The sequence below is a fragment of the Babylonia areolata genome, chromosome 1 (genome assembly GCF_041734735.1).
Source record: "Babylonia areolata isolate BAREFJ2019XMU chromosome 1, ASM4173473v1, whole genome shotgun sequence".
In the NCBI taxonomy this organism is placed as follows: Eukaryota; Metazoa; Mollusca; class Gastropoda; order Neogastropoda; family Buccinidae; genus Babylonia; species Babylonia areolata.
In genome coordinates, this window is record NC_134876.1 from 42,492,812 (window position 1) to 42,507,100 (window position 14,289).

Genomic DNA, 14,289 nt, shown 5'->3' on the forward strand with positions numbered 1-14,289 from the left:
TTTTTTTTTCCTGCGTGCAGTTTTATTTGTTTTTCCTATCGAAGTGGATTTTTCTTCAGAATTTTGCGAGGAACAACCCTTTTGTTGCCGTGGGTTCTTTTACGTGCGCTAAGTGCATGCTGCACACGTGACCTCGGTTTATCGCCTCATCCGAATGACTAGCGGCCAGACCACCACTCAAGGTCAAGTGGAGGGGAAGAAAATATCGGCGGCTGAGCATGATACATGAAGTATGTACAAGTATGCTCCTAACATAATTATCTATGGAACATAACCTACTATTTTGTGTGCAGAAATGGACCATGTGTGTGTGTGTGTGTGCACAAGATCAACCTAAATAATGTCACCATAGAATCACGTTATTGAATACGTATCGTTCTGTTTACATTATGTTGTTATGGATTTGTCAGTATTTAGAACGTCATTATGTCTTTAGCCTGTACCTTCTAATGCACAAAGTATATAAATTTTACATCTGTAAAACTTTGTCTGAATAAAAAATATTTGGAAGCTAGAAAAAGAAAAAAAGAAAAAAACAAGAGAGGCAAGGCCTTCAAGACTCACTTGTGATAAATTACGTCCCCTAGCATTAATTACAGAGTAATTTACCTTTTTTACTATCTGCACCAAAACGTTTGCAAAATAAATAAAAATTCCATGCTTAGCAAAAGAAGTTCCTGTTTGAACAAAAAATGATAATAATGACTCCTCTTGTTGTTGTGTCAGAATAAGAGGTCAAAGTGCCAAGTTTAGAGAATACAAAAAATATAAATATAACAGTAAATGCAGTTTGCATATAATTAGGCTTCTTTTATTATTTTTTTGTGCCCATCCCAGAGGTGCAATATTGTTTTAAACAAGATGACTGGAAAGAACTGAATTTTTCCTATTTTTATGCCAAATTTGGTGTCAACTGACAAAGTATTTGCAGAGAAAATGTCAATGTTAAAGTTTACCACGGACACACAGACACACGGACACACACACACACACACAGACAACCGAACATCGGGTTAAAACATAGACTCACTTTGTTTACACAAGTGAGTCAAAAAGAAGAGAATACCTGTCAATGAAGGGATGTCAATGAAGGGATGTCAGGACGTTGGCCACCATTGTATTGTATTGTATTGTATTGTATTGTGCCATTATGGACATCTGGGGTTAATCGGGGATGTCAGGAAATATGAACTAATTACATATCATTCGGAAGGGGAGCGGGGGAGCAGGACTGGGAGGTGTATTGTGTGTGTATGTGTGTGTGTGTGTGTGTGTGTGTGTGTGTGTGTGTGTGTGTGTGTAGTTTCTGTTCCTTTGTGTTATCATTTTTGTCAGTTTCTTTCCTGCTTTCTTTCTTTCTTTCCTTATTTTTCCTCTTTCTTTCTTTATTCTCAGAGATATTTTGTCCTTTTTTTGTTGATTTGATTTTTCAGCAGCTTATACCGCTATGTCATACTCACTGTCGTAGTTATGTGAACCCCCCTTTTAATTAAAGAATGCTTCCTTCTTTATTTCCTGGTTTGTTTGCTAATCTCTCTCTCTCTCTCTCTCTCTCTCTCTCGCTCTCTTCTCTCGCTCGCTCATTCCCTACCTCCATTTTTGCCTTCCTTCTTTCCTGTGTTTTCTTTCTTTCTTTCTTTCCTTCCTCCTTTCATTCTCATTTTTATTCTTTTCACTTTATTTTATCCGTCCTTTCATTTCAACACCCTTTGACCACCCCAAAAAATGAAACAAATCTCCTTTATGATATGAAAAAAAAAGTTCTTCAGGGGCGTAAAATGCAGAGGTAAAATAGAAAAAAAAAACCCAGAAGAAAGACAGAAAATCATACAGACAGACAGACGGACAGAAAGAAAGAAGGAAAGAAACAAAAATGTCTAATCGGTTTTATGGCGAGACGATAATTTAGTTTTTACCGAGGTGCCAAATGACGTTAATGATCGCCATCAGAAGAAAGGATTAACGAGAAACGAACAAACCCCCCCCCCCCTGCCCCCCCCCTCACTCCCCCCCCCAAAAAAAAACAACAACCCCAAAACAAACAAAAACAACAACAACAACAAACCCACCATCAACAAAAACAAAAAAAACCCAAACAAACAAACGTCATCAACAAAAACAAAACAAAAAACAAAAAGCAAACGAACAAGAGAGTGAGTGAGAGACACAGAGAGAGACAGAGAGAGAAAGAAAACAAAACAAAAGTCAACGACAGAAAAAGAAAGTAGCAAGAAAGAACGAAATAGAAGAAGAAGAAGAAGACCACAACGACGACGACGACGACGACGACGAAGAAGAAATCAAACCTCTCAATCATACCACCTCCTCATCCCTACCCCCTATCCTTCACCGTCCTCTCTCTCTCTCTCTCTCTCTCTCTCTCTCTCACACACACACACACACACACACACACACACACACACACACACACACACGCACGCACACCAAACCCACCTCCCCTCAACCCCTTCCCCTCTCCACACCTCCACACCCACATCTACCTCCCACCAACCCAACCCACATCCCCACACCCTCCTCACCCACACCATTACCCACCATTACCCAGGTAATGCACGCACCGTGCTAAGTTCATTGTTGAAGCTGGGGTCGGACTTTCTGGAGAAGAGAGGACTGTCGAAACCGGTCACCTTGTCCCAGCTTCCATGGTAATCATAGGTCATCACGCTCGCCAGGTCCACGTACCTGTATCATGTTTCAGTCAACATCATTGTTGAACTGACTGATTGATTGATATGGGTATTTATATAGCGCCTATCCTCGATCGGAGACCAAGCTGTAAGCGCTTTATACACACGGAGTCATTTACACAACAGGCTGCCTACCTGGGTAGAGCCGACTGACGGCTGCCATTGGGCGCTCATCATTCGTTTCCTGTGTCATTCAGTCAGGTTTACGGTACGCATACATACACACTGAGACAAACATGTAACATTTAACATTTTACGTGCATGACCGTTTTGTTTATTTACCCCGCCATGTAGGCAGCAATACTCCGTTTTCGGGGGTGTGCATGCTGGGTATGTTCTTGTTTCCATAACCCACCGAGCGCTGACAGGGATTACAGGATCTTTAACGTGCGTATTTGATCTTCTGCGTGCGTATACACACGAAGGTGGTTCAGGCACTGGCAGGTCTGCACATATGATGTTGACCTGGGAGATCGGAAAAATCTCCACCCTTTACCCACCAGGCGCCACCGAGATTCGAAAGAAAACATATGATTTCATACTTTTGTCATATGCGGAAGTGTACGTATCTGTGCGCGCCTTCGAGCTTTTGTGTGTTTGATACGCTATCAATTATTTAAAAATTATTTGTTTATCTGGATTTATGTAAAATATGCAGTTATTATATGAAGTCCCCCCCACCTCCAAACCTCCGGGATATGTAGACAACATTAACCTAAAGTGAAATAAATCAAATAAACATAATAAGTGAATACACATGAATAAGTAATTACATCAAAATATGTGAACAGAAAGACACATGAAAAGCAAAATCACGTATGAAGGACAACTACTGAAAAACAACAACAACAAAACACAAAACAAAACAAAAACAACAACAACAATAACAACAACAAAACCCAACCAACTTCGTCATCACTCAAACACTGTTTATTTGTATTTGTATTTCTTTTCATCACAACACATTTCTCTGTGTGAAATTCGGGCTGCTCTCCCCAGTGAGAGCGCGTCGCTACACTACAGCGCCCCCCCCCCCCCCCCCCCCCGCACCCCCTCCCCCCCCCACCCCCTCCCCCACCCCCCTTTTTTTTTTTTTTTTCCTGCGTGCAGTTTTATTTGTTTTTCCTATCGAAGTGGATTTTTCTTCAGAATTTTGCCAGGAACAACCCTTTTGTTGCCGTGGGTTCTTTTACGTGCGCTAAGTGCATGCTGCACACGGGACCTCGCTTTATCGTCTCATCCGAATGACTAGCGCCCAGACCACCACTCAAGGTCAAGTGGAGGGGGAGAAAATATCGGCGGCTGAGCCGTGATTCGAACCAGCGCGCTCAGATTCCCTCGCTTCCTAGGCGGACGCGTTACCTTTAGGCCACCACTCCACAGCCTTCCCTCCATGACTGCCATCCATCCAACAGCATGTTATGTGCGGTTATAGCATCGTCTGTGTCAGACTATCTTTAAAGTTACAAACAACAAACAAACAAACAAAATATAACAGCAACAAGAAAACCCCGATCTGCTTCAACTCGGACTGAACGAAGTGGAACAGAATAGAAGAAAGAACGAAAGAAAGTAAGTGAGAATCCCTATCTCAGTCTCTGTGTGTGTGTCTGTCTTTCTGTCAGTCTGTCTTGTCTGTTTGTCTCTGTTTCTGTCTGTCTCTATCCGTCCCTGTCTCTGTCTGTCTCTCTCTCCGGCTGTCTCTCTTCCTGTTGTCATGGACCAGAAGCCTGACAATTGAAACATTTTTTTTACTTTGACTTCAACTTTGATTCTCTCTGTCTCTGTCTCGCTCTCTCTGTCTCGCTGTCTCTGTCTCTCTGTCTTTCTCTGTCTCTCTCTGTGTCTCTGTCTCTCTCTCTCTCTCGAATCGGCCAGAATGAGCCCGATTAACCTGTTCAGTGCTCCGATGTCAAAGCCCGGGTCGATGAACTGACGCCCGGCCGGCAACGCCACAGTCAGTAACAGGCGTTCTTTGCCCCTCTTGTCCGCCGCGAAGGCCGTCCTCAATGCCTGGGTCATGTTAGAGGGAAAGCACATGTCAGTGCACGTGTTATATATATATATATATATATATATATATATATATATATATATATATATATATATATATGCTTATTTACTCATTCATTCATTTATTCGTTTGTTTATCTATAGGAATGATGTAAAGGGCGTGGAAGTGTAGAAGTGTGGTGATTGGTATGGTTGTGGCAACTGAAGGGTGTTTCATATCAAGGTTTTCAATATAGTAAATGAGGGAAGAGCAACACGTTTGGTAGCACTAAGCTCCAGCACGCACCTACGCACGCGCGGCGCGCGCGCGCACGAACGTACACACAAACACTCGCCCCCTCACACAGACACACACACACACACACACACACGCACACACACACACACACAAACACACACACACAAGTGCAACAACAATAACACCACCATCAAAAACCACAAATTAAAAACTAAACAAAGAACAACACATACACACATACACAAAAACCGCTGCCTTCAAGACCCTCGTGTAATCATAGTCGTTGCGTTGGGTTGTCCCAGTCGATATACAGGCCATCGCCACCACCACCACCACCACCACCATAAACAATAACAGCAACAGCAACAACAAAACAAAACCCACGTACCTTCAAGAGCCTAGTGTAATCAGCTGGTCGTAGCATTTCGGCTAGCATTGAGAGAGTGTGTGTGTGCATTTTACTTATATATACGATTTATTCCCTGGATGTTTATAAATGTATTGTTGTACAATACCTTATGGTCTTAACGTGTGTGCATGTGTGTGTTTGTGTGTTTGTGTGTGTGTGTGTGTGTGTGTGTGTGTGTGTGTGTGTGTGTGTGTGTGTGTACGTGTGTGTGTGTGTGCGCGGGCACGTCATTTTTAGTAATATATACCTTTTTTGTTGTTGGATGTTTTCATATGTAAATATTGTTGTGTAATACCCTATTGTCTTAACACTATGAGTACGTGTGTGTGGGGAGGGAGGGGGGGTAGTCTATTGTCAGCTATTGGGAATTCTTATTTGAATAGTTTTAATCTCTTCTTATGTTGCGCATGCTGGTGTTTACAACGAGCCTGTGATTGCACAACTTAATTTCCATGTTGATAGATAAAGTGTTTTTGATTGATTGATTGTTGAGGTACAGGCAACTACAACAACAACAACAACAAATCAAATCCCACGTGACTTCAAGAGCCTAGTGTAATCAGCCCTGGTCGTGGCATTCGGGTATTCCCAATCGGTGTTCATACAAAAACAACACATCAAAACCTTCGTACGTACCTTCAAGAACCTCGTGTAATCAGCCCTGGTCGTGGCGTTCGGGTATTCCCAATCAATGTACAGACAACAACAATAAATCAAAACCCACATTCATACCTTCAAGAACCTCGTGTAATCAGTTCTGGTTGTGGCACTCGGGCATTCCCAATCGATGTACAGACAACAACAACAACAACAACAACGACACATCAAAACTTTCACACATACCTTCAAGAGCCTAGTGTAATCAACCTTGGTCGTAGCATTTCAGGTATTCCCTGTTGAGGTACAGACAACAACAACAACAAATCAAATCCCACGTGACTTCAAGAGCCTAGTGTAATCAGCCCTGGTCGTGGCATTCGGGTATTCCCAATCGATGTTCATACAAAAACAACACATCAAAACCTTCGTACGTACCTTCAAGAACCTCGTGTAATCAGCCCTGGTCGTGGCGTTCGGGTATTCCCAATCGATGTACAGACAACAACAACAACAACAACAATTAATCAAAACCCACATTCATACCTTCAAGGACCTAGTGTAATCAGCCCTGGTTGGCACTCGGGCATTCCCAATCGATGCACAGACAACAACAACAACAAAACAACAACACATCAAAACTTTCATACGTACCTTCAAGAGCCTAGTGTAATCAGCCCTGGTCGTAGCATTTCAGGTATTCCCTGTTGAGGGACAGACAACAACAACAACAACAAAAAAATCAAATCCCACGTGACTTAAAGAGCCTAGTGTAATCAGCCCTGGTCGTGGCATTCGGGTATTCCCAATCGGTGTTCATACAAAAACACCACATCAAAACCAACGCACGTACCTTCAAGAACCTCGTGTAATCAGCCCTGGTCGTGGCGTTCGGGTATTCCCAATCGATGTACAGACAACAACAACAACAAAACAACAACATCAAAACTTTCACACATACCTTCAAGAGCCTAGTGTAATCAACCCTGGTCGTAGCATTTCAGGTATTCCCTGTTGAGGTACACACAACAACAACAACAACAACAACAACAAATCAAATCCCACGTGACTTCAAGAGCCTAGTGTAATCAGCCCTGGTCGTGGCGTTCGGGTATTCCCAATCGGTGTTCATACAAAAACAACACATCAAAACCTTCGTAAGTACCTTCAAGAACCTCGTGTAATCAGCCCTGGTCGTGGCGTTCGGGTATTCCCAATCGATGTACAGACAACAACAACAACAACAATAAATCAAAACCCACATTCATACCTTCAAGAACCTCGTGTAATCAGCCCTGGTTGTGGCACTCGGGCATTCCCAATCGATGCACAGACAACAACAACAACAAAACAACAACACATCAAAACTTTCATACGTACCTTCAAGAGCCTAGTGTAATCAGCCCTGGTCGTAGCATTTCAGGTATTCCCTGTTGAGGTACAGACATTACTGTGACAACAACAACAACAAAAAATCAAATCCCACGTGACTTAAAGAGCCTAGTGTAATCAGAGCCCTGGACGTGACATTCGGGTATTCCCAATCGATGTTCATACAAAAACAACACCTCAAAACCAACGTACGTACCTTCAAGAACCTAGTGTAATCAGCCCTGGTCGTAGCATTTCGGGTATTCCCAATCGATGTTCATACAAAAAAAACAACACATCAAAACCAACGTACGTACCTTCAAGAACCTAGTGTAATCAGCCCTGGTCGTGGCGTTCGGGTATTCCCAATCGATGTCCAGGCCGTCGAAGTTGCGGGTCCGCAGAAAGTCCACGGTGGTGGTGACAAAGGTGTGCAGGTAGTGGTCATTGTGAGCGATGTGGGCGAACTGCTCGTTCCCCGCGTACTGACCGCCCACCGACACCAGGGTCCTCAGGTGAGGGTACTTCTTCTTCAGGTCGTTGAACCTCCTGTACCTGCAGCAGCGGCAAGGGAGTGAATCCGGGGTAGTGTAGAGCAGGGGTGTGTGTGTGTGTGTGTGTGTGTGTGTGTGTGTGTGTGTGTGTGTGTGTGTGTGACACAGACACATACACACACGCACACACACGCACGCACACACACACGCGGATATATTTTCTCTCTTCTTCCTCTCTTTCACGCGTACACAGGCATCTCCCCTGCGCAGCATCTCTCGCATCTCCTCCATTCCTTCTTTCATTCAAACACCCACGCTACTTCCCTTCCCAATCAACCCCGCTTAAACACACTCGCCTACCCATCCACCCACCCACCCACCCATTAAACACACACACACACACACAACACACACACACACACACAACATCACCCCACCTCCGCACTCCTGCACCCATCACACACTCATCCATTGCTCCCCCACCTCCCCTCTTGCACACACTGCATCCTCCTCTTCTCTCTAGGTAAACATCCCTTTCCCTCACCCCCCACCATCCCTCCTTTCTCACCCCACCCCCACCCCCCAGCCCCACCTCCTCACTTAACCATCGTTCTCTTTCACACCCACCTCATTTCCCTGCCAACCACGACCAAACCACCACAACCCTCATCTTCATCACCTGTCCACCACCACTATCATCCACAACCACCACCACCACCACCACCCTCCCCAAACCTCCTCACTCCCCACCACCACCATTCACAACCACCACGGCGGTCCCGTGCGCAGCACGCACTTTGTGCACTGAAAAAGAACCCATGGCAACAAAAATGTTGTTCTCTGGCAAAATTCTGCAGCCGAAATCCATACTGATTGGTACATGAATGTATATGAACGCACTCAATGCCTGACTAAACGCGTTGGGTTAAGCTGCTGGTCAGGCATCTGCCTAGTGGATATGGTGTAGCGTATATGGATTTGTCCGAAAACAGTGACGCCTCCTTGAGAAACTGAAACTGAAACTGAAACCCACCTCCCACATCACCTTCCATCGGATCGGAGCCAGGACTGGGACATCATCACCTCCCAACCACCACCACCACCACCAACCACCACCAACCACCTCCCTAACCACCTCAACCAATCAACTAACCAACCAACTCACAAGCAACCTCGACCACCACCCTCCCCAACCCTCCTCACCTCCCTACCATCATCACCACCAACCACCACCATCTCCCTCTCCAACCCTCCCAACCTCCCTACCACCACCACCACCACCTGCCTTGCCCGAACCTCCCTTCCACCACCACCACCACCACCTGCCTTGCCCGAACCTCCCTACCACCACCACCACCACCAACTGCCTTGCCCGAACCTCCCTACCACCACCACCACCACCACCTGCCTTGCCCGAACCTCCCTACCACCACCACCACCACCACCACCTGCCTTGCCCGAACCTCCCCACCACCACCACCACCACCTGCCTTGCCCGAACCTCCCTACCACCACCACCACCTGCCTTGCCCGAACCTCCCTACCACCACCACCACCAGCCTTGCCCAAACCTCCCTACCACCACCACCACCTGCCTTGCCCGAACCTCCCTTCCACCACCACCACCAACTCCCAACCAACCTCAGCCACCACCCTCACCAACCTTCCTCACCTCCCTAACCACATCCCAACCAACCACCATCTCCCCCCCCCCAACCCTCCCAACCTCCCTAACCACCTCAACCACAACCACAACCAACCACCACCTTCCTCCCCAACCCTCCTCACTTCCCTACTACTACTACCACCACCACCACCACCACCAAGCACAGCCAGCCACCACCTCCACCATCCAACGAACCTCGTCTCCCTCCCAAACCCTCCTCACCCTCCCTACCACCACCACCACCACCTCCTCCTTCTCCAAGCCTCCTCACCTCCCTACCACCACCACCAACAACAACAACCATAGCCAACCACCACCTCCCTCCCCAACCTTCCTCACCTCCCTAATCACCCCAACCACTACACCACCTCCCTCCCCACCTCCCTAACCACCTCCCAACCAACCAACCAACTAACCAACCAACCACCATCTCCCCCCCCCCACCCCCAACCCTCCCAACCTCCCTAACCACCTCAACCACAACCAACAACCAACCACCACCTCCCTCCCCAACCCTCCTCACTTCCCTACTACTACTACTACCACCACCACCACCACCAACCACAGCCAACCACCACCTCCACCATCCAACGACCCTCACCTCCCTCCCAAACCCTCCTCACCCTCCCTACCGCCACCACCACTACCACCACCACCACCACCACCTCCTCCTTCTCCAAGCCTCCTCACCTCCCTACTACCACCACCACCACCACCAACGACAACCATAGCCAACCACCACCTCCCTCCCCAACCTTCCTCACCTCCCTAACCACCCCAACCAACCAACCAACCCACCAAACTCAACCTCCACCAACCCAACGAACCTCACCTCCCAACGGTGCCCGGCCCGGGGTCGTCCTGACCTGGGTCCAGGGGCACCAGACGCCGGCTGTCCACGTCCACAGCGGCGAAGGCATAGACCAGGTGGGTGCAGAGCGTGGGGTCCACGTGCTGCACGTCGAAGCGCGTGAAGTGAGACGGCCTGCCGTAGGCCCAGCTGGGGAAGTAGCAGAGACGGACGAAGGAGCGGGCTGCAGTGCAGGAGGGGGAAGCGGAACAGCACGCACGCCGAGAACAGAAGAGAAAAGGACTTATAACTATGTCAGTTTGTAAGGCCAAAAAACATCACAGTTTTGTGTGTGTGTGTGTGTGTGTGTGTGTGTGTGTGTGTGTGTGTGTGTGTGTGTGTGTGTGTGCATAGTTTATATTTTAATTTTCAAAAAACATTTTTTAAATTCCATTTTGACAGGTTGACATTTTACACCACCACCAACATCTTAACTCATTCTATACCGCCCGATGACTTCCTTCATTATACTCTCTGTACTGGCCGTTTGTTTATGTTACAAGAAAAATATCTTTAAAAAAAAAAGAATGCAATTACATACAGCTGTGAAATTTTGTGATAATATACAGGATAGAATGGACTAACATTTGGCAAAGCTTCAAAGCACTCACTTAATTATTGACTGATTTATCACATTTTGAAAAAAAACCAAAATCCGTTTTTTTCACAACTGACATATAAAGGGGGTGAGCTTTTCTCATATAACAGAAATTTTACAAGTGTGGTCTTTTGTAACCATAGACACTTCCTAATTGTAGCAATTGAATGGCCAAATGCGTATGTACAGCGGATATCCACTATAGAATCAGTTTGCATTCGACTTTGAGCCACAGTACTTGCCTAAGTTGACGGAGACGCCATCGTGTCGAGCGAGCAAGCGCGAAGGGTGACTGTACACTCGCATGTATTGTTCACAAACAAAGGCATTTCCAGCCACAATAAAAGTACAGGTGCACTTTTGGGTGACTGTAGAACAGAGCTGTGCCGTTTAGTTTTGCACAAAACCATTAACCAATGAACTACGAATGTTAAAACTCGTGGTACGCTATAGAGTGCCACAGTAACGCAGCGTTGTGCGTATAAGGTACGTTCAGGTACAGAAAGAGTTAATGGACATTTAATAAGAAAGAAAGAAAAAAAAAACAGAAAAAAACCCCAACAAATAGACTGAAAGACAGAAACAGCCAAACAGCTGGATTATACATAGGTTGGTTATCATCATGGAGAATTATCATTCATTTGCACATAATTGCACTTCTAGTAAGCATGATCAATACTATCTTTGTGTTCTCTACAAAAACTACTATTGTTAATATCAGTAACACCAATCTCTTTAAAAATATTTTTTATACATAAACATCTGTGTATTTATTATTTCAGCTGAAACCATCTCAGTTTTACATCAACTATCTTATGTGCATGCATTAAACAAGATTTCCAGTTATGATGCATCAAAAGCTTTAAGTCCCATTTATCACAACATTTTGGTTTCATATAATTTTCAGTCAACACATCGTAAAAATGGTCTTGAGCCTTTAGAAACAGAAAACAAGTGTTTGAAGCAGAGCGAAGTATTTGTGTATCTGTTGCTATCCACATGAATATTATGCTTTTTAACTAAATCGTTTATTGTTGATTTATATCCAGCATGAGTAAGGAAATCAATGTGCAAATCATATTTTTCTTTGAAGCGTACACATGAAAGAACTTTACCATCATCATCAAAAAACTGTGCAAGACAATACACATCATGATTAATCAGCAGTCTGGATATAATATACTCTTTACTAAATGGCACACGATTATTATAACACAATGGCTCAGCGAGCAGTTCCGCTGAGTTTGGGGGTTCATATTTATAAAAGAAAATCGTATGACTTTTAAGGACATTTGTCCAGAACTGGTTATATTTGGCAAAATTTAAGATAAACTCTGGACCATATTTACTGGGGGGGAAATTACATAACAGAAGGTGCTTCCACTTGTGATTTGATTTTTCAGCTTTACGAATCCAGGAAAGCTTTAACCCTTTCACTGCCAAACTCGCATTTATGCAGCAGCTAGGTAGAGGACCCATGTCACTGCAGGGTGAACAGATTATGGGTGTCTTATCCATGAACCTACTGCTCTTTAAGTTCGGTGGTAGGATAGGCCATATTTTGTACACATCACAGGAAGAATCCCCAGCATATTTTCAGTCTTTATAACACAAAGGAATTTTGCACTCTCAATTGACTGGCGGTGAAAGGGTTAAAGATAAGGCAAACAATTTAACATCAGGAAGACCAACACCACCATTTTTGTTTGCGTGTTTTTTTTCTTTCAGATGGACAATGTTGCTTTTCTTAAATAGTCGACGAACGTTAACGCCCGAGTTTTCTTGATCTGGTACGTGTGGATGCAACCCATGGAATATGTCTCTTCCATTTACTCCCTCCGTCGACCCTTTTTTATTATTTTTTTTATTCATTCATTGTTTTCTAAAATTCTGTTATTGTGCATGTTCAAGTATGTGTGTGTGTGTGTGTGTGTGTGTGTGCGCGTGCGTGCGTGCGTGCGTGCGTGCGTGCGTGTGTGTGTGTGTGCGCGTGCGTGCGTGTGTGTGTGTGTGTGTGTGTGTGTGTGTGTGTGTGTGTGTGTGTGTTCTTATTGGACACACCTAGTTCCGCAAAGTTCATCTGAGTTATAGAACATTCCGTATGTTTGATTGTAACTTTTCCATGTCATGAAGAAAATGCTACTGGAGGCAAACCTTGTATTGGTTTATGGTGAAATATATATATTATGAGAAAATTTATCTTGTTAGAATACAGAATCTTAACGAAAATTTCAGACCAGGTACTATGTTTTATTCCATTAAACAGTTTACAAATTCTTGATGTTTAGAACAGACACCTGAACGTTAGTCTGAGGCAGAGAAAGTCAATACCTGTCTAAAGCGGAGGGATTTATTTTCGCTGTGAGTGACATCATTAAAAGGCCGGGTAACACAGAACAACTTTATTTTCCGAGGCAGATTTACACACGGGACATCGTCTTTCGCCTTTATCATTTATTTCATGTCTTGATTTATTCACCATTAAACTGGATTATTCCACACTCTGTCCATGTATACCGTACGATTCCATTCAATTCAATTAACACCCCTGAAAACGGAGTATGGTTGCCTACATAGCGGGGTAAAAAAAACGGTCATTCACGTAAAAGCCCACTCGTATACATACGAGTGAACGTGGGAATTGCAGCCTACGAACGAAGAAGAAGAAATTCATTAATGAGTACACCAAGCACTGATCTTATGTTGTTGTTTTTCGTGTTAGTCTAAGACGAATCTAATTTGTGTTAAAGGTGGTGGTGGTGGTGGTTTGTGTGTGTGTGTGAGAGAGAGAGAGAGAGGGCGGGAGTGGAGAGAGAGGGCAGAGACAGACAGAAAGAGACAAGAGGGACAGAGACAGACAGACACAGAGAGAGGGGAAAACACACACACACACACACACACACACACACAATCTGCCGGAGAGGCAGAAAAAGGGAGTATTTGTTCACACAAATCATATGTTCGATCATATCTACAACTAGTATGTCCATGTCGTTTGTCTAGAACAAGATGCCGAAACCAGTACCTTCACTCCCGACAATGCACAGGATCAGCAGAACAAACGACACCGTAGAAGTGGCAGCCATCTTTCGTTCCCACGGGGCAAAAAAACAAAAAACACACAAAAAAACAAAAACAACTCCCAAACAAGTCAAAAACAAAAAAAACACCACCACCAAAACTACCAACTATCACTTTCCCTCAGTCTGCTACTTGGTTTAAAACTCGTCGACACACAACTCTCACTATCACAGATTTGCCCAGAATATTGAATCCTGAGTACTTGAGAGAGAGAGAGAGAGAGGGAGAGAGACTACTGTACGAGTTCGTGTCCAAGAAAAGTCA

At 44.8% G+C, this 14,289-nt stretch overlaps 1 protein-coding gene across 1 annotated transcript in view; it reads right to left on the bottom strand.

Annotated features, from left to right (window-relative positions):
• The window catches only part of LOC143281998 (chitinase-3-like protein 1), a 19,433-nt gene extending 5,403 nt beyond the window's left edge, over window positions 1-14,030 (bottom strand). Inside the window, exons 1-5 of the mRNA XM_076587429.1 lie at window positions 13,970-14,030; window positions 10,329-10,530; window positions 7,654-7,891; window positions 4,603-4,721; window positions 2,580-2,703 (exon numbers count right to left, since the gene is read on the bottom strand). Coding sequence (XP_076443544.1) covers window positions 2,580-2,703; window positions 4,603-4,721; window positions 7,654-7,891; window positions 10,329-10,530; window positions 13,970-14,030 — 744 coding nt within the window. The remainder of the gene's footprint in view (window positions 1-2,579; window positions 2,704-4,602; window positions 4,722-7,653; window positions 7,892-10,328; window positions 10,531-13,969) is intronic.
• Between the last annotated feature and the right edge of the window lie 259 nt (window positions 14,031-14,289).